The 22,818-nt window shown below is 33.7% G+C and overlaps 3 protein-coding genes across 6 annotated transcripts; all 3 read right to left on the bottom strand.

The window, feature by feature from the left end:
• Positions 1–370: 370 nt before the first annotated feature.
• Positions 371–1,771, bottom strand: LOC141661694 (uncharacterized). Of its 4 annotated transcripts, none has more exons than XR_012550089.1 (3): positions 1,652–1,771; positions 1,036–1,157; positions 371–739 (listed from the first exon to the last, which is right to left on the bottom strand). XR_012550089.1 is itself a non-coding variant. In XM_074468698.1 (3 exons), the coding sequence occupies exons 1-3, from the start codon at positions 1,474–1,476 to the stop codon at positions 525–527; spliced, it is 375 nt and encodes a 124-aa protein (XP_074324799.1). In that variant the 5' UTR covers positions 1,477–1,629; the 3' UTR covers positions 371–524. The 4 variants fall into 4 exon arrangements, 2 of the variants coding, with proteins under 2 accessions (XP_074324799.1, XP_074324800.1); XR_012550090.1 differs by having other exon boundaries at positions 371–706; XM_074468698.1 differs by lacking the exon at positions 1,652–1,771 and adding an exon at positions 1,439–1,629.
• A 5,450-nt stretch (positions 1,772–7,221) lies between these two features.
• LOC141660558 (secreted RxLR effector protein 161-like) lies at positions 7,222–7,974 on the bottom strand. Its single transcript, XM_074467553.1, has one exon. The coding sequence runs from the start codon at positions 7,972–7,974 to the stop codon at positions 7,222–7,224; it is 753 nt and encodes a 250-aa protein (XP_074323654.1).
• A 2,024-nt stretch (positions 7,975–9,998) lies between these two features.
• On the bottom strand, positions 9,999–11,250 carry LOC141660557 (uncharacterized). Its single transcript, XM_074467552.1, has 2 exons — positions 10,170–11,250; positions 9,999–10,081 (listed from the first exon to the last, which is right to left on the bottom strand). Exons 1-2 carry the CDS (start codon positions 11,248–11,250, stop codon positions 9,999–10,001), a joined length of 1,164 nt encoding a protein of 387 aa, XP_074323653.1.
• Positions 11,251–22,818: the final 11,568 nt, after the last annotated feature.

The raw sequence follows: 22,818 nt of genomic DNA, 5'->3' as shown, positions 1-22,818 counted from the left end.
AAATGATGTATCATACATATTAGACATCGGTTGGTTCTAAAGAACCGATGTTAATTTCAAAAATAAACATCGATTATTTTCTAAATAACCGATGTCAATTTGAACAATAGACATCAATTATTTTCTAAATAACCGATGTTAATATGATAAATAGACATCAGGTGTTTATTTTTGAATCGTTCTTATTGCCTTGTTTACATGTGCTAATATACCTTTATTAACATCGAATATTTTATTTTGACTGATGTCTTTGTGATTTTAAGACATTGCTTTTATATGTGTAAACTGATACATATTTATGGTTTTTAACCTCCGTTCTAAAACAGCATAAATATTAAAACACAAATTGAATCAAATCATATATTATATTTTTCTAGTAGTGTTATCTCGTAACTGTAAAAAAATCCATTTCCATAACCTCACAGCCAGTTATCACATACTACAACTTTTTGGGTACCCTCTTTAAACTAGGGGAAAGAAAAAAATAACCTAAATTAAAATATATAGTCCAATGATTTAGCAGTCTACAACTCATCCTTGATGTCTATATCATCCACCTTGGCACTATCAGCTCCTTCTTGCACACTGGACTCATCCTTGATGTCTATATCATCCACCTTGGCACTATGAGCTCCTTCTTGCACACTGGACTCATCTTTCGTTTCCTCGTCCTTGTCCTCTTCCTCAATTGCAGGATTGATATAACCTATAACAAGATACATTAGAAGTACCTGTGTACCTGACCAAACAAATTGTGGGATAAGGACTAATATACTAATTCTTATACCAATGCAGCCTTTCCCTTTCTGTAAATAATTGTAACTGACAAATCTACCATCATATATGACAAGTATGCATTTGATAATATCATTATTTATCAACTCAAACATCAAAATATAAGTTCACAATGCAGAACAAAATACGCTATAGAACATATGGTATCCTTAACTTGGCAACCAAACTGCTCAATAAAATATTTTGATAAATAATAACTTCTGGCTCTCTCAAGTCTGAATCATTAGAATGTTTCCATACCTTTTAATATTTTCAAAAATTGAACTACCAATGTGAAACCGACTGAATCCAAGTGAAGTAAAATTGGTCCAAATTCATCTTCCTTATCCCGGATACATATGATTACCAAACTCCAGTGGTGACTGCATTAGAGAACAATCCTTGTATAAAACCACATAATACAAGCCATAGCCTGATTTATATCAGTCTAGCAACTCGAATACATCCAAGAATGACCATATGAAATACCCTCGTGTATTTGACCTATTCCTTTCGCCAAACAATAATATAGCAATATTAACAGAAGATAGAGAAATTGTATTAGACTTGGTAAGACAAGACAAATAAACATATTTATAAGCATGAGTTAAAAAAATGAGGTGTATCCATAAAAGACATGAAATAACAATCATATGTCATCAACCTGATGTAAAGAAATGTACTTGATTTCTGAGAAGGCATACTTTATCACATCCAGCAAACTGCCAATAAAACTTTGAATATATTGTACCCCTGTTACATCAATACTTCTAGATATTTAAAATATTTTGCTTTCTATTCTCATATTATGATTTCACACACACATAGATATGTTGACCAAGATTATGAGTGAGAATAGCCCCAGTGAATATCTTACTTTTTCTCCTTTCATGATCACTGAATGGAATGCAGAGTTTAGTTTGTCATTGCTCCTGACCTGGTCCAATATAAAATTTAAAAGCAACGAAAATTATTCCAATCTGGTGCTCTGTTTCTATGTTAAATTCTTGATAAACTTAGAATGTAGTGTTAGAGCAGTTGAACTAATAGCCTTCAAGTTTGAAAGTAGATAGAGATTAGTTGAGATAAATTATTATCATACATTTAAGGCCAAACTTGACAAACCTGATGTCAGTTGCAGATTCATATGTACACTACAAAAAATTTGGCCATTTACGACGGTTTTTTTGAACTGAAATCGTCGTAATTGAGCCATTTACGACGGAAAAAAATCGTCGTTTTTGGTCGAGTAGTAAGTTCATTTTTTCGTCACAAGATAAAATTGCGTCGCAAGTTAGGAAGAAGGGGCCCACATTCTCAATAAAATAATAAATCTACTTACGATGGAAAATATCGTCGTATGTTAGTTACTTACGACGGAAAAATCGTTAGATATTTTCTTGTGGGTCCCACCTTGATAAAATATAACATAAATATACGACGCAAATTTACGTCGTAAATTAGAAACTTCCGACAGAAAAAAACTGTCGTATGTTAGGAACTGGGGCCAACTTACCACAAAATATGTGATGAACGACCGTCGTAAGTTTGTATTTCGAGAATAACCAAATTCTGATTTTTTAGTTTCCAGCCATTTTCAGCTTCCAATTTAAATTCTAAACCTTTCAAAGTCTAATGCAATCACAAACTCTAAACCAAAGACATTTTTCCTAAGCATAATTCCAACAACGTATACTTTTATGATTTTATTACATCAAACGCAAAAGCAAATACAAGTTCAAAGTGGTAAGTGAAACACTCCTCAATGATAAAACAAGGATCTTTAGTGATCCATGTTACATGATACCCAAGTATCTAAAGTTACATAATTATTTCAATTTTCAAAATCCAAATGCAGGAGCACCCCTATACTCTTGTCCTCCTGACTCTTTCTCCTGACTCTTTTTCCGTCGTAAGTTGGACGTCGTAATTGGCCTATTTTGTTGTAGTGGTACTCGAACCAAACATCACAATAGTATATTTCTACTATTTATAAAAAAAAATTAGAATAAATCTACTAATAAGTGAAATGAAGTTGATGATTTAACAAAAATGTATCGCCAGCCATCACTAAGTAATAGTTTGGTGGAATTCTCAAAGCAATCCATTCATTAGAGTAGTACTTATTTCTGTTTTACCGACCTGATCGTCGTGAAGTATTGTGAAGTATTGTTATAAAACTCTTATCAATATGTATATGAGCACCAACAATAGTTTCATCCTTTTGTTGTAGCATATATTTCATCATCCGTAGAAGACAAGTCATTGATTTAAGATAGGACTCGTACTCGTAGTGTTTCTCGACTCCATAGCTTTGGAAACCATCCTAGCCACCATGTGTTCTAGTTCTGATGCAAATGCATGTTTTTACTGTATTACAATTTCAACAAAACAAAATTACATTAATACCCAATTTTAACAATGTTATACCATAAATGGTCATTCCGGCATAACATTTTATTGTTGTATTAATATATCAAATGTAGTTACATTATAGACTGATCCCAAAAATAATCATAATTATAAATTACTTGCAGGTTTAGACTCCAAGCATAGCATAATACAAATTGTTATTTAAGATCTTTATACAACAAGCACCTATTGTTTCATTTTTTGGCTGGAAATTGAATATAGCTTTTTTTTCCAAATTTGGATCATTTGACAATGATTGCAGCTCCACTCAGTAGTCCCCATTGCCACTCTTACAAAGCTTTCACAAAACACTGGTGAGGGAGAAGTCCCTGTTTTTTCGGCTGGATTATCAAAATAATTATGACCTAGCTTGTGTCAGACGCTAAAATTATTCTAGTAATCCACTTTCTAAGTAAATTGATATATATATATATATAATTAAATCCAAAAAAATATAAGGTGTATGCAATAGAGATATCTTAGAAAATTAAATTAACTAATCCATGATTGCGACCTGTTTGCTAGTGTTTCCAGCCTTGAATGATGGCAAATAATTAAATTAACAAATCCATGATTCTTTTGCTAGTGTTTCCACCCTTGAATGATGGAAAATAATTACGTCCTTTTCATAAGTTTTTAAGAAATTACCAGACAATATCTGTAGATACAAAAATTATTACAAAGTAAAAGTTTATTTACTGGTAGAAGGAAAGTGCTTGACTAGTATGAGGTTGTCTTAGGGAAAAGGGGAGGATAGATAGATGTGCGCTACAACACACACAGACAAACAACCATAATCCTTCTTGTTTGACAGTAAAGAAGAATTCTCTCTCTGTGTGTGTGCACTCTAGAGTTTATAGAATATTCGACATTTAGTTTACCTGCATGTACCTTGCAAGTACCGGAAAATGAGTATCCTGAGCCAAATCCAGTATTCCTTCTTCACTTTTGTCATCTTTAGTTTTATGTACATGACGGTACGGTATTTGGTGTCTTTCAAGAAATTGCTTGACATGGGTGTTTGGACCTCTCTCTTGACTGCTGATTGAAATAAAATATTACATTGTAATTAGCGTGTAGAAACAAGGAGATTAAAATTTACTTTTAGCTAATGACACATTTTATGTCAACCGGAATTTTCCCATCCTGCCATCCAAGCAACATATCAACAAGACAGTTGTCCTGCACCAACACAATTTCAGCAAAAATTTAGTGCATAACAATAGTCAACATGTAATTGTTATGAATATAATTGAAAGAAAACCAGCTGCAAGCAAGAACGGCAATTTTAAATTTTGGATTTTGGTCAGGTACCCTAACAATAGATCTAAATGCTTTGAACCTTGTTGACAACTTGAGGAAGTCCTGATCTATTTGTGCCCTTGGCCACTTTGCATGGTCAAACACAGACTCACTGCAAGTGATTGCCCATGTGTTAAATCTTAACATGATTACGCCAACAGAGGACATAAGATTTATATAGAAGATGCAGACATATTAAAATTAAACATTGATGATTTATACATGCCCTTACTTAAGGTTTCTCAAAGGCCACAACGTTATCTTCACAAAATTTTCCTACATGAAATCCTCTAGAAAACATAATAGCATGTGTAAGGCAACTGCCAATAACTTAGGCACATACTTATAAGGTCATTAGAGTAATGAATCCTGAATATCATTTATAAGGTCATATAGAACTTTCTAAATAATTTTTTTAACCTAGGCACATACTTATAAAAGTACTTACAAACCTACACACATTTATGTGGTCCCTTGTCATTAGAATAATAAACCTTGAATTAAGATCATTCAAAAGGTAATCTTAGAAGAATTTCTAAATAAAATATTTTAACCTAAACACTAACTTATACTTACTACATCTCCAATTACACTATTTAGTTATATTTGTCAACTTAGGTCTTAATTTTAAACCACTCCCACTGTAGCTAAAATTATAGATGGTCTTGTATATTTGTTCATCCTTTTAAGGCCCTCTATATTATTCAACCTTATTTTTCTTAATATTTTCAAACCATACACTACACCATAAACAACCTATTGCAACTAAAAAAAATGTTGGAATAGGTCCAAAATATGTTGCTGTAGGCCGAAAATATTCAAAGGCAACACTTTTCTGGTGTTGATTTTTTCGATGTTGCCTTTAGGGTCAATAGCAACACCATCATTCTCTATGCCAACATATATTTATGCCAATATATATTTTTATGTTGAAACAGAGTGCAACTACAACAATATTGTTATCCTATACCAACATAGTTATAAGTTTCCTTTGAATTGAAACATCCTCAAAACGTTAGTGGGTCCCCCATGACACGTACGCTGCCCATGTGCCATGTCACATGTGCCACATCAGCATGGGACAATCATTTAACAGTTTATACGAGCAATAGAAAAATTTTAATGTACAAAAAAAATACACAATTAATTTACATGATTTTTCAAAAGCTAAATCAACATTAACAATTTACTGTATAATAATTCAAACAAATCTTGATTCCAATTCACCTAATTAATTACAAGAGTATCTTTCACCTAATTTACATTAATCATTTATTTCCAACATACAACAAAAGAAAAACTAAATGAAAAGTATCTTCGAATAAAAATAGATTAAAAATAACTTTAGAGACATTCCATCGGCCACCTGGATCAGCAAATTCCACTTATTCATCGTCCATGCACTTTTGTTGTTCTGCAAGTAGAGAAAATGATATGACAATTTTAACATATTAAATAGAATTATAAAATAACTAGTCTACACTTATGTTATTGCAGAAATTATAGTTTTATTCAAAGAGATTTAATTTTACTATGGAATTAATATGAAATATTCTAATTAAGATCACCAATCATTTCAGAACACTTTTATAAAAAATAGTACAAAATAAGTCTATTAGACCATAAATATGTCTCGGACACGCAAATGCATGTAAAGAAAAACACTAACTTCCCATGAATAATTTTCCAAGTTCCTTTTAACTAATGTTCTAAATTTCCACGATTCATTTGGCCATTATATGAATAATATATCCCTAGTGAAAGCCTTTGCGGGTAATCTTAGTAGGGGATTTGGTGGTAGAGTTGTTGGTGTTGGTGGTGGAATTCGTGCCAACATAAGCAGCGCCACTGGTGGTAACTTTAATAATGGAATAAGAGGTGGTAGCAATTCTGGTAGCCTTAGTCGTGGCATAGCTGGTAGCTTTAATGGTGGCATTGGTGGTATATTGGGTAATCTTAGTAGTCACAGTGGTGGTCGCTGTTGGAAACGTGTATGGGCTTTTACACCTAAACTTTGATAATATTAAAGCACAAATACAATAACACTACACTTTTATTTTGATGATTAATAAAAGTACAACACATAAAGGCTACAGCCTTGTTTCTTTTCTTACAACAAAGAGCTTCTGCTTCTTTTTTCTTCTGTTTTTCCTCTCTCGGTGTGTGTTGTTGTAAATATAAACCTACAGACTTACACCTTATTTATATAGGCTTGAGGATATATAACAACGTCATGCCTTACATAGTATATATTAGCTAGGTGGATCATTGTTTGACTAGATGCATTAACTCTTGGCAGCCCACAATATATGCCCAGCCTTTTATTTCAAATATGGCTGCCTTTTGTTTCTTTAATTCACATACGTAATATGCATCATTCATATGTGAACTCTTGCTGTTGTTTCTTTCTTCACACGTACAGCCTACCTTAAAATTAGGATTCAAACTCTCTTCCATGAAATAACCTGCATAATTTTCTCCACACCGTGTATGGTTATAGGTGTTGCACGTGCACTTGACTTTCCTGCCTGCCATATTTCCTGGATCTTTTGTTGCTGCTCTTTGTGTTCATACATTATTCACCCTACTGCAGACCTAGCTAATTGCTTATCATTTATCTTATACATACACGTACAACTATTTTTAGTTATAGCTGCCACCCTTATTTTGCATGCGTAGAATACAAACTAAACAACTTATTTATTTGAGGGTTTGAAATTCTAACACTCCCCCTCAAACTCGACTCTGCATTCCAAGCTTCTTTTTCATGTTGTTAAACACGTCCGGCTTCAACGGCTTTGTAAATATATCTGCCAAATTTTCTTCGGTCTTGCAGTGCATCAGTTCCACAATTTTATCATTTACTTGTTCGTGAAGAAAATGATATTTTATGTTGATGTGTTTGCTGCGACTGTGTGACACTGGATTTTTCGTGAGAGAAATAGCGGATTTATTATCCACATAAATTTGAACCGGACCTTCCTTCGCAATATTTAACTCGCCCAATATGTAGCCTAGCCACATAGCCTGACATGCGCATGTTGCTGCTGCCATGTACTCCGCCTCACATGTTGAGAGGGCAACTGTCTGCTGCTTTTTTGATGACCACGAAAATATCGCTGAACCAATATGAAAAACATAGCCTGAAGTGCTTTTCCCGTCATCCAAGTCACCTCCATAGTCACTGTCTGAGTAGCCAACTAATTTTGAATTTTGAGAATGCGTGCAAAACAGACCTTGATCAAATGTACCTTTTATGTACCTCAAAATCCTTTTAGCTGCCATGAAGTGATCTTGTTTCGGCTTTTCCATGTACCTACTGACCAATCCAACTGCATACATTATATCTGGACGAGTAAAAGTTAGGTACCTCAGACTTCCAACCAAACTTTTGAACAACATCGGATTTACCGAATCCCTTGTTGAATCAACTTTGAGCTTTATGCTCGGTTCTGCTGGCGTGCTTACTGGCTTGCATTCCTCCATTTTGAACTTCTTTAAAATTTTTGCTCCGCATTTTTTCTGAGACATAAAAATCCCATCTTTCTTTTGCTTCACCTTGACTCCAAGAAATTATGACATTTGACCAATATCTGTCATCTCAAATTCGTTAGTCATAACTTTCTTAAAATGATCAAACATACCAGGGTTGTTTTCTATAAAGATCATGTCATCCACGTACAAGCACACGATCATAATATCTCCCCCTGAATTTGTCTTTGTATAGAGGGCATGCTCGTATGGACTCTTCACGAAACCATTTTTCTGAAAATATTCATCAACCCTTGTATTTCATGCTCGCGGAGCTTGCTTCAAACCATATAATGCTTTTTTCAGCCGATAGACTTTATCTTCCTTGCCTTTATCAACATATCCGGGAGGCTGCTCAATATAGACTTCTTCTTCAAGATAACCATTCAGAAATGCCGACTTCACGTCCATCTAAAAAATCTTCCATTGATTTTGAGCAGCAATTGTTGTAAGAAGTCTGATGGTGTCAACTCGTGCAACTGGAGCAAACACCTCATCATAGTCAATGTCATATCGCTGCTTGTAGCCTTTAGCCACTAGCCTCGCCTTGTGCTTTTCCACTTCACCATCCTGATTTGTCTTTATCTTGTAGACCCACTTGACGCCAATTGCTTTATGTCCTTCTGGAAGATCTGTGAGCTCCCATGTATCATTTTTCTTGATGGCGCCAATTTCCTCATCCATGGCTTTGTTCCATTTGCTTTCTTCAGAAGTTTCCTCAAATATAAATGGGTCACATTCAGCCATTAAGCAAAATAAGGAATAATCAAAGGTTGTTTGTACCGGACTTATAGTTTCGTAGATATTATCCAGACTCCGCATCTTTCGTGGTGCTCCCCCTGAACTGCTGCTTCCTCCCGTGGATGGTGTTGATCCAAAAGTTTGTTGATTTGGACTTGGTGGAGGAGTTTGATCATCGTCTCCGTCATCTTCAATGTTCCGGTTATCACCGTCATCGTCATCACCATTGAAAAATAAACCAGCAACTTTTCTTTCATCCTCGCTCCATCTCCAGTAATCTGATTCATCGAACTCAACATCTCGAGAAATGATTAATTTCTTCGTTACGGGATTGTAGAGTCTGTACGCCTTGCTTCTTTTATCATATCCGGTAAAGATGCATTTCTCGCCTTTATCACCCAGCTTCTTCCTTTTCTGATCAGGAACGTGGGCATAAGCAATACACCCAAAAATTCTGAGATGTCCAACTGATGGTTTGCTCCCGCTCCATGCTTCATTTGGAGTTTTATTTGTGACACTTTTTGTTGGACAGCGATTCAACAAATAAACTGCACATAGAACGGCTTCGGCCCAAAAAGTTCTCGGCATGTGCTTTGCTTTCACCATGCTCCTTGCCATGTCAAGAATAGTGCGATTCTTTCTTTCTGCAACGCCATTTTGTTGAGGAGTATAGGCCGTTGTCAACTGATGATTGATTCCATGTGCTCTACAAAAGCTTCTGAACAGATTAGAAGTATACTCGCCTCCTCTGTCTGATCTGAGTACCTTCAAATAATGACCACTTTGCTTTTCTGCCAGTGCTTTGAACTCCTTGAATTTATCAAGAGCTTCTGACTTTTCTTTGATGATATACACCCAACTTTTCCTGCTAAAATCATCGATAAATGTTAGGTAATATCTATTACCTCCAAGTGATGAGATATCAAATGGACCAGCAATATCTGTGTGAACAATCTCCAATGGCCTCCTGGCTCTCCATGATTTTCCAACGGGAAAACTTTGTCGATGTTGTTTTCCCTTTACACATGCTTCACACAAATTTTCTGGTTCATTGATTTCTGGCAAACCGTCCACCATTTTTGTTTTTGACAATAATTTCTGGCCAGAGAATCCAAGATGACCATATCTCAAATGCCACAACCACGAGTCATTTTTAATGACCGACTTTAAGCACTTCTGCATATTCGTTTGCATATCAAGCGTAAACAATCGATTCTTTGACATCTCCACATTTGCAATCAATTCCTCAGCTTAATTTCTGATGATGAGGGAATTGTCCTGCATCTGTATATTATATCCTTTCTCCACAAGTTGGCGAAGACTGATAATATTATTTTTCAATGCAGGAATATAATAAACATCATTTATATATTTCTTTTCACCTTTCTTTGACATGATCGTGACAGTACCTTTTCCTTTCACCGGATTCTTTGACGAGTCACCAAAAGTAACTTCTCCGCTGATGGTGTCGTCAATCTCCGTGAATAATACCTTGTGACCAGTCATGTGATTACTGGCCCCTGAGTCAAGATACCAAACATTCTTTTTACTTTCCTCGTCTCCTTTGTAAGTGAGGAACATAGTAGTGCCAACATCTTTGTCTTCTTTTGCTGCTGCAAAATGGCTTCTTTCTTCCACCTTTGGTGCTCTACACTCATAACAGAAATGGCCATATTTATTACAGTTATAGCACTGATATTGAGACTTATCACCTCGTTGTTGATATCCGCCTCGTCCTCGGCCTCTAAAATTTTGACTACGACCAGATGGATGATACCCTTCAGATGTCTGGCCTCTACTGAAAGACTGCCTTCCTCGTCCTCGTCCACCACAGTAGCCACCTCTAAAGCCACCTCTGCCACGTGCATAACTGCTACTACCAGAATTGTCACCAATGGACAACTTACTTTGCAACGCCTTTTCCAAATGGCTTACATCATCATACTGGTTCATTCGCTGCTCGTGGGCTTGAAGAGAACCTACGAGCTCATCAATAGGAATCGTGGACAAGTCTTTTGATTCTTCGATAGAAGTAACAACATAATCAAATTTTCTTGTTAATGAACGGAGCAACTTTTCTATGACCCGAACATCGTCGAGACTTTCACCATTCCTTTTCATCTCATTTGTCACCGTTTTTAAACGCGTAACAAATTCACCAATATTTTCAGAACTCTTCATCTTCAAATTTTCGAACTCCCCACGTAGTACTTGGAGACGAACCTTTTTGACTTTCTCGACACCCTGGAATGATTTCTGCAGAATCTCCCACGCGTCTTTCGCCGTTTTTGCATTTGAAATTTTTTCAAAGGTTGATTCGTCAACTCCTTGAATAATTGTATATAACGCCTTTTTCTCTTTTTTCCGGGTCTCTTTCAAAATCATCTTCTCAGCATTTGACAGGGCTGCTTTAGCGGCTGCATCTGTGGGCTCGTCATACCCGCTTTCGACAATATCCCAATTATCGTAGGAACCGAGTAATACCTTCATTTGAATACTTCAGTTCCCGTAATTTGTACTCGTCAATTTTGGAATATTTGGTTGCACCATCGTCGCCATTTTTCACGAACGGAACCTTAGCTCTGATGCCACTTGTTGGAAACGTGTATGGGCTTTTATACCTAAACTTTGATAATATTAAAGCACAAATACAATGACACTACACTTTTATTTTGATGAATAATAAAAGTACAACACATAAAGGCTACAGCCTTGTTTCTTTTCTTACAACAAAGAGCTTCTGCTTCTTTTTTCTTCTGTTTTTCCTCTCTCGGTGTGTGTTGTTATAAATATAAACCTACAGACTTGCACCTTATTTATATAGGCTTCAGGATATATAACAACGTCATGCCTTACATAGTATATATTAGGTAGCTGGATCATTGTTTGACTACATGCATTAACTCTTGGCAGCCCACAATATATGCCCAGCCTTTTATTTCAAATATGGCTGCCTTTTGTTTCTTTAATTCACATACGTAATAGGCACCATTCATATGTGAACTCTTGCTGTTGTTTCTTTCTTCACACGTACAGCCTACCTTAAAATTAGGATTCAAACTCTTTTCCATGAAATAACCTGCATAATTTTCTCCACACCGTGTATGGATATAGGTGCTGCACGTGCACTTGACTTTCCTGCCTACCATATTTCCTCGATCTTTTGTTGCTGCTCTTTGTGTTCATACATTATTCACTCTACTGCAGACCTAGCTAATTGCTTATCATTTATCTTATACATACACGTACAACTATTTTTAGTTATAGATGCCACCCTTATTTCGCATGCGTAGAATACAAACTAAACAACTTATTTATTGGAGGGTTTGAAATTCTAACAGTCGCATGGCTGGTAGTTTCAGTTGTTGCACTGGTGGTGCTAGTGGTAGCATCAGTACTCATAGATTTAGTAGCTGCAGTGGTTGTTTTAGTTATGGCCTTGGTGGCGGGAACTTTATAAGTGGAATTGGTAGTGCTAGTGGTGGTATTTGTGGTAATTTTAGTACTAGTAACATTGATGGTGGTGGTGGTAAATTTTGTAGTGGCTTTGATAGCAGTTTCAAAGGTGAAGCTGTTGAGGATATTGGTGGTACTTGAATGATAAGGGACAATGCATATAATTATACCAGTGCCATTGGCAGTACTAGCATCCGCAGTAGGGAAAACTTTGATGGTGGTCGCATTGGTTGTAGTGATATTAGTGGTGGTCCAGATGGGTATTTTGATGTAAGGTAAGATGACATTAACAGGCCTTATAGCATTGACCGACTAACTTCACACAGCAGCATTATCCTAATAATTCTTAGTAGGGGCCCCTATCCTGATGGTGGTGAACTAGCTAGGTTCCATTTCATAATTTATTTTTATGTTTCTTATGAAGGATTGAAAAAACCCCACCTCTTTTTAGAATATATATGTGGACTGCTGTTTTTTTTTCTTTTCTTTTATTTGATTTCATATGACTTAGCTTTTAGTACTGTTGGCTATTATAAAGTTGTCTCAGTTTGGTCTCAGTTTGGTTGAGATGATATGATATTTTTTTCTTATTTTTAGAGAGATTTTTGTGTGTTTTTTTAGGCCTACTATACATTTATATATACCTTGAAGTCTCTCATTTTATTTCCGATAGTGGTTCTTATTCTGATATAAATTAGAATATATGTACACATATTTGCATCATCATACATTAAGTTGGATCCTAATTATGATATATATTATAATAAATATTCTTATTAAGATATTTTCACCTACATATATACTTATAAACGTCTTGATTGACATTTAAAAGGTCATAACATACTTTCTAAATAATATCAATTTTAACCTAAATAAGTACTTTTAAATAAAACCAATTTTAAACAATACAATATTCATAAATAACTCAACTACATCTTTCTTTGATTTAAACAATTATTTCAATGTATTGAAAAATCTATACAAACGTTTAAAAAACAAACTTCAAAAAATTAAAAAATCTACATAGGTATATCATAACATTTATTCTTTAATGAAATGTACGGAAAGTTCATTTTAAAAAAGTATGATCTAATCTTCATATAGATTACTTTCAGGCTTGTTTTTTGTTAGAGTAGTTTTTAAAATATTAATGTAATAAAGAAGTTATTGTTAAATTATTAACTAGGAAATTGTTTTTGTTTTCAAAAATATTACTCTACCAACAAAATTATTGTTAAATTATTAAGAGATACATATACACGAAAATTATTTTAGTTATATAATGAAACCCTTAAAAAATAATGTAGATAACTACTTACATAAAAAATAAAAACTTATATTTTTAAATTATTAAATACCAATGAATTTAAATTTTACTAAACAAAACTTTATAATATTTCACATATATAATTAGGAATTTTAAATATTTCAATAATGGTGTTAAAAACTTATTTAATATATATTTCGAATATTATTTTTTATTTGTATAGTTAACTATAGTTTGTTATAGTTTGAGATGTATTTGGAATGTTGGTATTTAAATTTTTTTTTTTAATGTTTATTATGTGTCTATGGACTTTAAACTTATATTGAATGCATGAAAATTAGAGTCTAATTTAAAATTTGTTACTAAATTATATTATTAATTAAGTTTGGTAGAAATAACCCTAAATTATTAACTATAAACGTGTTAAGTGGCTTGATAAGGTTTAGTTTCTATAACATTTCAAATGTAAGTTATTGATCAAAAATAAAATATAAAATCTCAAGTTATAAAATTTATAATTTATTTTAGACTTTATTGTGATAGTATCTTTATTAAGTTTGTTTTGTTATTTTCAAATATAAGTTATTTTCAAATATAGGTTGTTTTGTTATATATATATATATAGGTTCATGATCAAATAAAAACATTCGTTAAAAATAAGGACTAGAAACTAGATCTTACCCATACATTCCTCTCTTCAACTTTAAATCTCACCCATTCATTTAATTCAATTAAAAAATATAAAATACATAGATTCCATACACTAAAATCTATAAGTGCATTTGACTTTCTCTCCCCTCATAGGTTCATCTGTCTCGGTCTCCCTTGTTTTAATCCACTAAAGTTTGTTTTTCTAGCTTGGGAAAAGAATATCAGTTGATCGATTAGTGATTGTTGATCTCAAGAAACAAATTTAGTGATTGTTGATTTGTAAATAATTAATGAGCTTCTACATTAGTGTTTGAAGATGATTAAGCTGATTTGGATAAAATTAGAGGTAATCAAGGTGAATTATCTTGTTTTATAGATTTTGATAACTTAAGAAGCTTGTTTTTTATTTGTTTAATTTTTTGTTTCTTTATGTGATTTGAAGTTGTATAACGAATAGTTTTAGCTGATTTTTTTATTTATATATGCGATTAATGTTTACTTGTGATTTGTTTATCTGGTTTCCATATTTTTTTGTGGATTTAGTTTCTTATATGATTATATGCTCACATGTTAGCGATCATTTGTGTTACACATCTCTTATTAGTTAATTATGTATTAGGATTATTTGTGTTCGATATACATATAGATAAAAACTATAATAGCATAGATTAGGTGATAAACAAGTAGAGAATGATATATTTCTACAAGAGAGAAATAAGCAAGAGATATAATCAGTTACAAAAACAAAAAGAGTAACATAATCAAATATTATACTAGTGAAAGTAGTGTGAGAAATTATACTAATCTCCTCGTGGTAATAGATATTATATTGTGTTGTTGAGAATGGTCTACCTTATATTAATCAGATTTTTAAGAGTGTAGTTCAAGGTTACCGATTTAATAAGGCTTAAGCTCATTTGGGTGGTTTTAGTGCTCGCAAAATAACTAAAAAGACAGATGATGCTGGTACTGTTCTACTGAAACATTATTTTTGTAGCTATGAAGGGTTCAATAATCCTATGAATGATCCAAATTTTTTGAAGAAGAGGCGTTCTTTTACTCGTAGGTGTGGATCTAAAGGAAAGATGGTTTTGAAGTATATTGCTCCGAATAAATATTTTGTGTACTTCTTTGTTGGGCATCATAATCATCCTTTGACATGTGAAAAAAGTTGTCATTTTTTGCCATCTAGTCGTGAGATGACTACTAGTTTGATGAATATATGTTATAATGATGCAATGGTTAATATTGGTGTTAGTAAGTCATTTAGTTTTGTGAAGGAAATGTATGGCAGATATGCTAATATTGCTTCTTCGCTGCAAGATTTCCTGAAATTCAACAGGGATTTAAAATTGTTTATTGGTGATAAGGATGCGCAAATGATGATTATCAAGTTCAAACCTATGCAGGAGAAATCTGAAGGATTCTATTATGCTTATGATGTTAATTCTGAAGGTCGCCTAACAAACCTATTTTGGGCTGATTCTATTTTTTGTAGGAATTTTGAATTATATGGTGAGACAATATCATTGATGCAATATTTGATACAAAAAGGTATTTGACAACTATTTACTCTAGTTTTATACTGAATTTTATTAAAAGGTCAAGAAATTCAGTATATTTTCCTTATTTTTAATGTTTTTTTTTCTTTTTGATTTTTAACTCTTTTTTCCTTCTTATTATTTATTTTCTAGTTATAATTTATTTTTGCTCCATTCACTGGCATTGACAAACATGACATATGTGTAACTTTTGCATTATGTCTTCTCTCACATGAGAGTGTTGTTGATTAATGTTGGGCTTTTGGTCATCTTGTAATGGTAATTGGACAGAATCCTATTTTGATTATTACTAATCAATCACCAGCTATGAAGGTGTCTATACCTGATGTATTTTATGATGTCAATAGTCTTGTTCGTACTAAGCACTGTTTATGCATGTGGCATATAATGGAAAAATTCCCAATTAAGGTATTAAAGTGCCAATTATAATTGATTAAGAAAATAATGTTTAGTGATTTATGTGACATTTCTAAGTGATTAAAATAAATGTTTTAGTAAATTTTCATATTCCCTTGTGTTTTTCCATTTATCATTCTTCTTTCCTGTTATTTTATATTTCTGCATTCTTTTGTTTTGTAACATCTTAATTTTTAAAGTCTATTATGTTCCAATAATTTGTTGTTTTATTATTGTTTTTATTTTTTTTACATCCTGGTAATGCAAAGAGACAGACTTTATGGAGAAAATGAAAACTTATATCTAGTCATCTAATATAGAAACTGAAGAGTTTGAGAGCGGATAGGAGGCATTTATAAAGGAATTTAATTTAGAAAATAATAAGTGGTTGTAAGATATATATGCTCTAAAGGCATCATGGATTCCTATATTTTTTAGAAATGAGCCAATGTTTGGGTGGCTAAGAACTACTTCAGGATCTGAGTGTTAAAACTCCTTTTTTGGGTAGTTTCACAAATAAGAAGACACGTTATGTGAGTTTTGGTTGCGTTTTGAGAGTGCAATGGACAAGAAAAGGAATGAGACAGCTATACTGGATCATTAGTCAAAGTCAAGTTTTCCTATAACATTGTCAAAATAGTTTATAGAAGATGATGTAGCCACTTTATACACACGTACTATCTTTTAGAAAATTCAGGAAGAAATCAATGTTTCTTGTTTGGAAATGCAAATTAAGCGTATGAGTGAAGAAGTTGATGGTGTTACTAATTTGGAAATCACAGATGTGGGGGTAAAAGACAAACTTTTTAAGGTTAGTCTCTCTTACTAGTTTGTTACTTTCCACCTTTTATTAATGATTAATTTTATTATTTAGTGATATATTGTGTTTGTTTTAGTAATTTTTAGTTGTCTAATTAGTGATTATAATGTGTCCATTACATTTTATGCAGGTTTCTGTTAGTATGAACCATGTCGTGTGTTCTTGCAAGATATCTGTGATACATGGTATTGTTTGAAGACATACATTTTATGGTTTAAAGCAAATTGGGGTTACCAAATTTCCAAGAAGCCCTATTCTTAATCACTGGATGCAAACGGCTAATAGTGAAACTTCATTAAATTTAAATATAGTAACCAGTGATTATTGTAAGATGGAACAAGTATCTTTAAAACGGACCACAATTTGGTTTGATTTTATCCAAGCAGTTGACAAGGCTGGGATAGAAATTAATAGGCTTTAGCATGTACATAACACTATAAAGAAGTTAATACAGAGTTGGATGATTATGATGGATCTGTTGTTAGATATATTTGAGATGTCATGTCTAATATGATTTGTGTTTAGTTTTCAGAACTTAACAACAGGACATATCAGGACTTACTGAAATCAGAAATTACTGAAGTCAGAACTTAATATCAGAACTTAATGTGTCAGAAGATACATATCAGTACTTAAGTACGGGAAGACTTTCAGATAAGGAATTCGGCTGATTTACAGGAGAAGATCTGGACTAAAATAATAGAAGTTATACATGGAAAGAGTTAGAAGACTAGAAGACTTGTAGAAGATATCTGATTGATATATTTTAGGAGACAGAATTATATTCCATATCAATTAGAATATATCTTGTAACTGTGTACTATATAAACACAGCTTATGATTTACACTATGTATGTTATCATTATCGAGAATATTTTTCTTTTCATCCTAGAAGCTCTTAGTGATATTTGTTCATCACTGGGAGAGAACAATAATTCATATTATAACAGAGTTTATTGAATATACTTGATCTTTGTTACATACTTGTGTTCAAATCGATTTGATTGTAAAAACAATGTATTCAACCCCCTCCTACAATGTTGTATGACCTAACAAGTGGTATCAGAGCTTTTCTGTTAACACACATACAGTATGTTGGGTTCCGAGGCATAAAACGCAACGGATAAACGTAAATAAAGCAAAAAATTTCGAAACACATGAACAGGATCCATGTATAATTGTGGGAAGATTATAGAGATAACGAATCATACCTTTCAAGAGCTTAAATTTCACGAACTCAATGGAGATCCTAGCTATCACGCTTTGTGTTTACCTCTCGGAGAAACACCTCTATGGTATCCACACGAGCACCTCCAAGAACGTATCACGAACTTGACTACGGAATGGATGTACTAGCCTCCTTCTTGATGATCTGAATTCCCTCTGCATCTCTTTATTGCTAGGGTTTTCTTTAAAACCTAACTTACCTCTGAACCTATCATTATCTATTTATAATGACTGATTAAAAGGCCCATAACAGCAAAGCCCAACCCTAGTAAGTATAGGATTAAATAATAAAGCAAGTTTCTATTATTTAGTTAATAACTAAGTCATACTTAATTATTATGGGCAAAAACATTCCCTTTAATTCAAATTTATATTATCTCAATTAAGTCTTACTTAATTATAATAAAATTCAAATAATCATCAATTAATTTAAATCCACAATTTAAATTAACTATTCCATTAAGTGCTCTATTTGTGTGACCCTATAGGCTATTATTTAATTGGAAATAATATTATTCTCTAATAAAATAATAAATAATGAGTCGTATCTAGTAATACATCATTGTTAACCAATTAAACAATAATTAAATCGTGATTAGATAAAACCTTTCGTGATTAATGTTTTTCGTGTAATATAATCCCTTTAACCATACATATTATAGATTAAACTCGAGGCATGTATTTAGTCATCCTCTTCAACATATAATCCGGGTTTACTTGATCCATGAGTAGACTATCAAGGCAAATCATTATTTAAGCATGGCCATGCTTTTTATAATCTCACTCAATCAAGAGGCCAATAATACCTCTGCTAATTATAGAAGGGTTAAATCTTTTATCTATCATTCATATTTCTTATACGACTCATGATATACCAGATGTCCACTTTTATCATCACCCGATTAAAAGTAACTTTTAATGTAGTCAAAGTATATTAAAGCTCATATAGAAATATAATGATTTCAAGTCAAAGGATCGTTACACCATTATCACTGTGAGTCTTTCTTATGACTTTATTAAACATGAAGAATCTCACTATGGGTCTGTCCAGTACCATGTTCTCTCACATGTACCTATGTATTTACTTTAGTATCCCCATACTTATAACCAATGAGATGTGGTTATCTTGTCAAACAACATACTAGTCTATCTATGTATTATTATTGTCCTATATAATAATACTCGACTAGGGACCTTTAAAAATATGATATATTATATAATCTCAATTCTAAGTCATGTACTTAAACTATACAATGTGTACCATGATTCTAAGGACATTTATTATGTAAACAAAATATCACAGTAATTAAGGTTATAATAAATACATTTATGGAATGATCAACTCACATAAAGATTTAAAAGAATAATGTATTGCCTCTAGGGCACCTACACTAACAATCTCCCACTTGCACTAGAGCCAATTACCCATATATCTAATACCCATGGAACTAGTGTGACCATCGTGCTTCTGCTGCGACAAGCCTTTCGTCAGTGGGTCTGCAATATTATCATTTGTGTGCACTTTACATATGTGTATATCACCCCTTTCATTAATCTCTCGAATAAGGTGAAATCTTCTGAGTATATGTTTGGCCCGGGAGTGTGATCTAGGTTCTTCAGCCTGTGCAATGGCTCCATTATTATCGCAGTATAGATCAATGGGATCTGCGATCGATGGAACCACTCTCAAATCAGAAATAAACTTTCGAATCCAAATGGCCTCCTTAGCTGCTTCACAAGCTACAATGTACTCAGCCTCCATTGTAGAATCGGCTATTATTTCTTGCTTTGAACTCTTCCAGCTTACAGCACCTCCGTTTAGACAAAACACAAAACCAGACTGTGATACAGTATCATTTATGCCTGTTTGGAAACTTGCATCGGTGTAACCTTTTACAATGAGTTTCTCTACTCCTCCATACACCAAGAATGAATCTTTAGTTCTTTTCAGGTACTTAAGAATATTCTTGACTGCCGTCCAGTGACATTCACCCGGATTAGACTGGTATCTGCTCGTCATGCTCAAAGCATACGAGATATCTAGTTGAGTACATACCATTGCATACATGATAGATCCAATTGCTGAAGCATATGGAACTTTATTCATGTGGTCCTTCTCATCCAATGATATCGGACACTGGTCCTTAGAGATCGTTATCCCTTGAGACACGGGGACATATCCCCTTTTTGTATTTTTCATTCCAAAATGATGCAAAACCTTATCAATTTATGTGCTCTAACTTAGACCGATCATCCTTCTTGATCTTTCTCTATAGATCTTCATTCCTATAATGTAGGATGCCTCCCCTAAGTCTTTCATGGAAAAATTGCTCCCTAACCAAGTCTTAACAGCCTTTAGAGAAGGTATGTCATTCCCCATTAGTAGTATATCATCAACATATAGTACTGTGAATGCCACATAGATCCCACTAACCTTCTTGTAAACATACGGTTTATCTTCATTTTGAACAAAGCCATACTCTATGACTATTTCATCAAAACAGATATTCCATCTCCTAGAGGATTGCTTCAATCCAGAAATGGATCGACGTAATTTACATACCTTTCCAGCATTCCTTGGATCAAAAAAAACCCTTAGGATGTGTCATGTACACATCCTCTTCAAGGCTTCCATTAAAGAAGGCTGTTTTGACATCCATTTGCCCTATTTCATAATCATGGAATGCTACAATGGCAAGTAAAATCGTTATAGACATGACCATAGCCACTGGTGAGAAAGTTTCATCATAGTCAATACCATGAATTTGTTTGAAACCTTTTGCAACTAGCCTAGCTTTATAGGTCTGAACATTTCCATCCATGCCTTTTTTCTTCTTAAAAACCCATTTGCACCCTATGGGTTTTACCCCTTCAGGTAGATGAACCAAAGTCCATACTTGGTTTTCGTACATGGAATCTATCTCGGATTTTATGACTATACTGTTCATAGCATCTTCGTATGTGAGAGGGTCATCTTCATCTATGAGCATCAAATCACTACACTGAGTCAAGAGAAATCCATATCTCTCTTGCTCATGGAAAATTCTACCAGATCTACGAACAACATGTGTTTGTTGAGTATTATCATTATTCTGCTCTTGTTCCACTTCAGGTTCAATGCTATTTTGTGGTTCTTGATCTTCATCGATATCTACCGTTCTCCCACTGTTTCTTTTGGAAACAAAATATCTTTCCATGAAGGCAACATCTTGAGCAATAAACACTTTCTGCTCAGAAGGACTATAAAAATAATACGCCTTTGTTTCATTAGGGTATCCCATAAAAATGCACTATTCGGATTTAGGTCCAAGCTTGTCAGATTCTTGACGTTTCACAAACGCCTTACATCCCCAAACTTTCATAAAGTTCATGCCTGACCGTTTCTCCTTCCATATCTCATATGGAGTCTTTTAAATCTTTTTAGTAGGAACACGATTAAGTGTGAAAGCCGCTGTTTCTAGAGCGTAATCCCAGAAACTTATTGGAAGATCTGCATGATTTATCATCGATCGCACCATGTCCAACAAGGTGCGATTTCTCCTCACTGAAACTCCATTCCATTGTGTTCCTCGTGGAGTGAGTTATGATACAATACCACACTCTTTCAAATACTCTCTAAATTCGGTGCTTAAGTATTCACCCCCACGATCAGATCGTAAGACCTTAATACTTGCATCTCCGCCAATTTGCTTCTCGACTTCAACCTTGTATTCTTTAAATTTTTCAAAAGAATCAGATTTGTTCTTCATAAGATATACATATCCATATCTACAAAAATCATCAGTAAATATTATGAAGTAGTAGTAGCCTCCTCTATCCATCACACACATTGGGCCACATACATCACTATGTATTGGCTCCAGACGTTTAGTGGCCGTTTGACCCTTACCAGTGAAAGGGGCTTTAGTCATCTTACCAAGCAAACAAGATTCGCATTCTTGGTATGATTCAAAACCAAACATATCCAATTATCCATCCTTATGTAATTTGGATATGCGTTTCTCATTTATGTGGCCTAGACGACAATGCCAGAGGTATGTTTGATTTGATTCATTCATTTTAAGTCATTTGTTTTCTATATTACACACAGGATTATCTAAATCAAGAACATATAAACCATTAAATAAATGTGCAACATGATAGGTTAAATTATTCAAAGCAAAAGAGCAACTGTTGTTCTTTATTATAAACGAAAAACCTTTCTGGTCCAAACAAGAAACATAAATAATGTTTCTACGAATCACATGCACGTAAAAATAGTCTTCTAGTTCTAAAACAATCCCAGAGGGCATAGATAAATAGTAAGTCCCTACAGCTAAAGCAGCAACTTTTGCTCCATTTCCTACTCTTAGGTCCACTTCTCCCTTAGCCAATGTCCTACTTCTCTACAAGCCCTGCACATTTATATAAATATGAGAAGCACATCCAGTATCCAGTACCCAAGATGTAGAAATCGACAAATTCACTTCTATAACATAAATAACTGATCCAAAAATCTGAACTACTTTCATTTTCTTCAGATCCTCCAAGTAAATTGGACAGTTTCTCTTCCAATGACCAGCTTTCTTACAGTAGTGACATTCACCCTTGGCCACACCACCTTTAGGCTTTAAAGCCTGTTTAGGACTTGACTTTGGCTTGGGTGTAGAATCAGATCCAATCTTCTTCTTACCCTTCCA

This window comes from Apium graveolens, chromosome 5, assembly GCF_009905375.1.
Source record: "Apium graveolens cultivar Ventura chromosome 5, ASM990537v1, whole genome shotgun sequence".
Classification (NCBI taxonomy): Eukaryota; Viridiplantae; Streptophyta; class Magnoliopsida; order Apiales; family Apiaceae; genus Apium; species Apium graveolens.
Note: the sequence above shows the minus strand (reverse complement) of the source record. Positions and strands in the feature narration are given on the sequence as shown.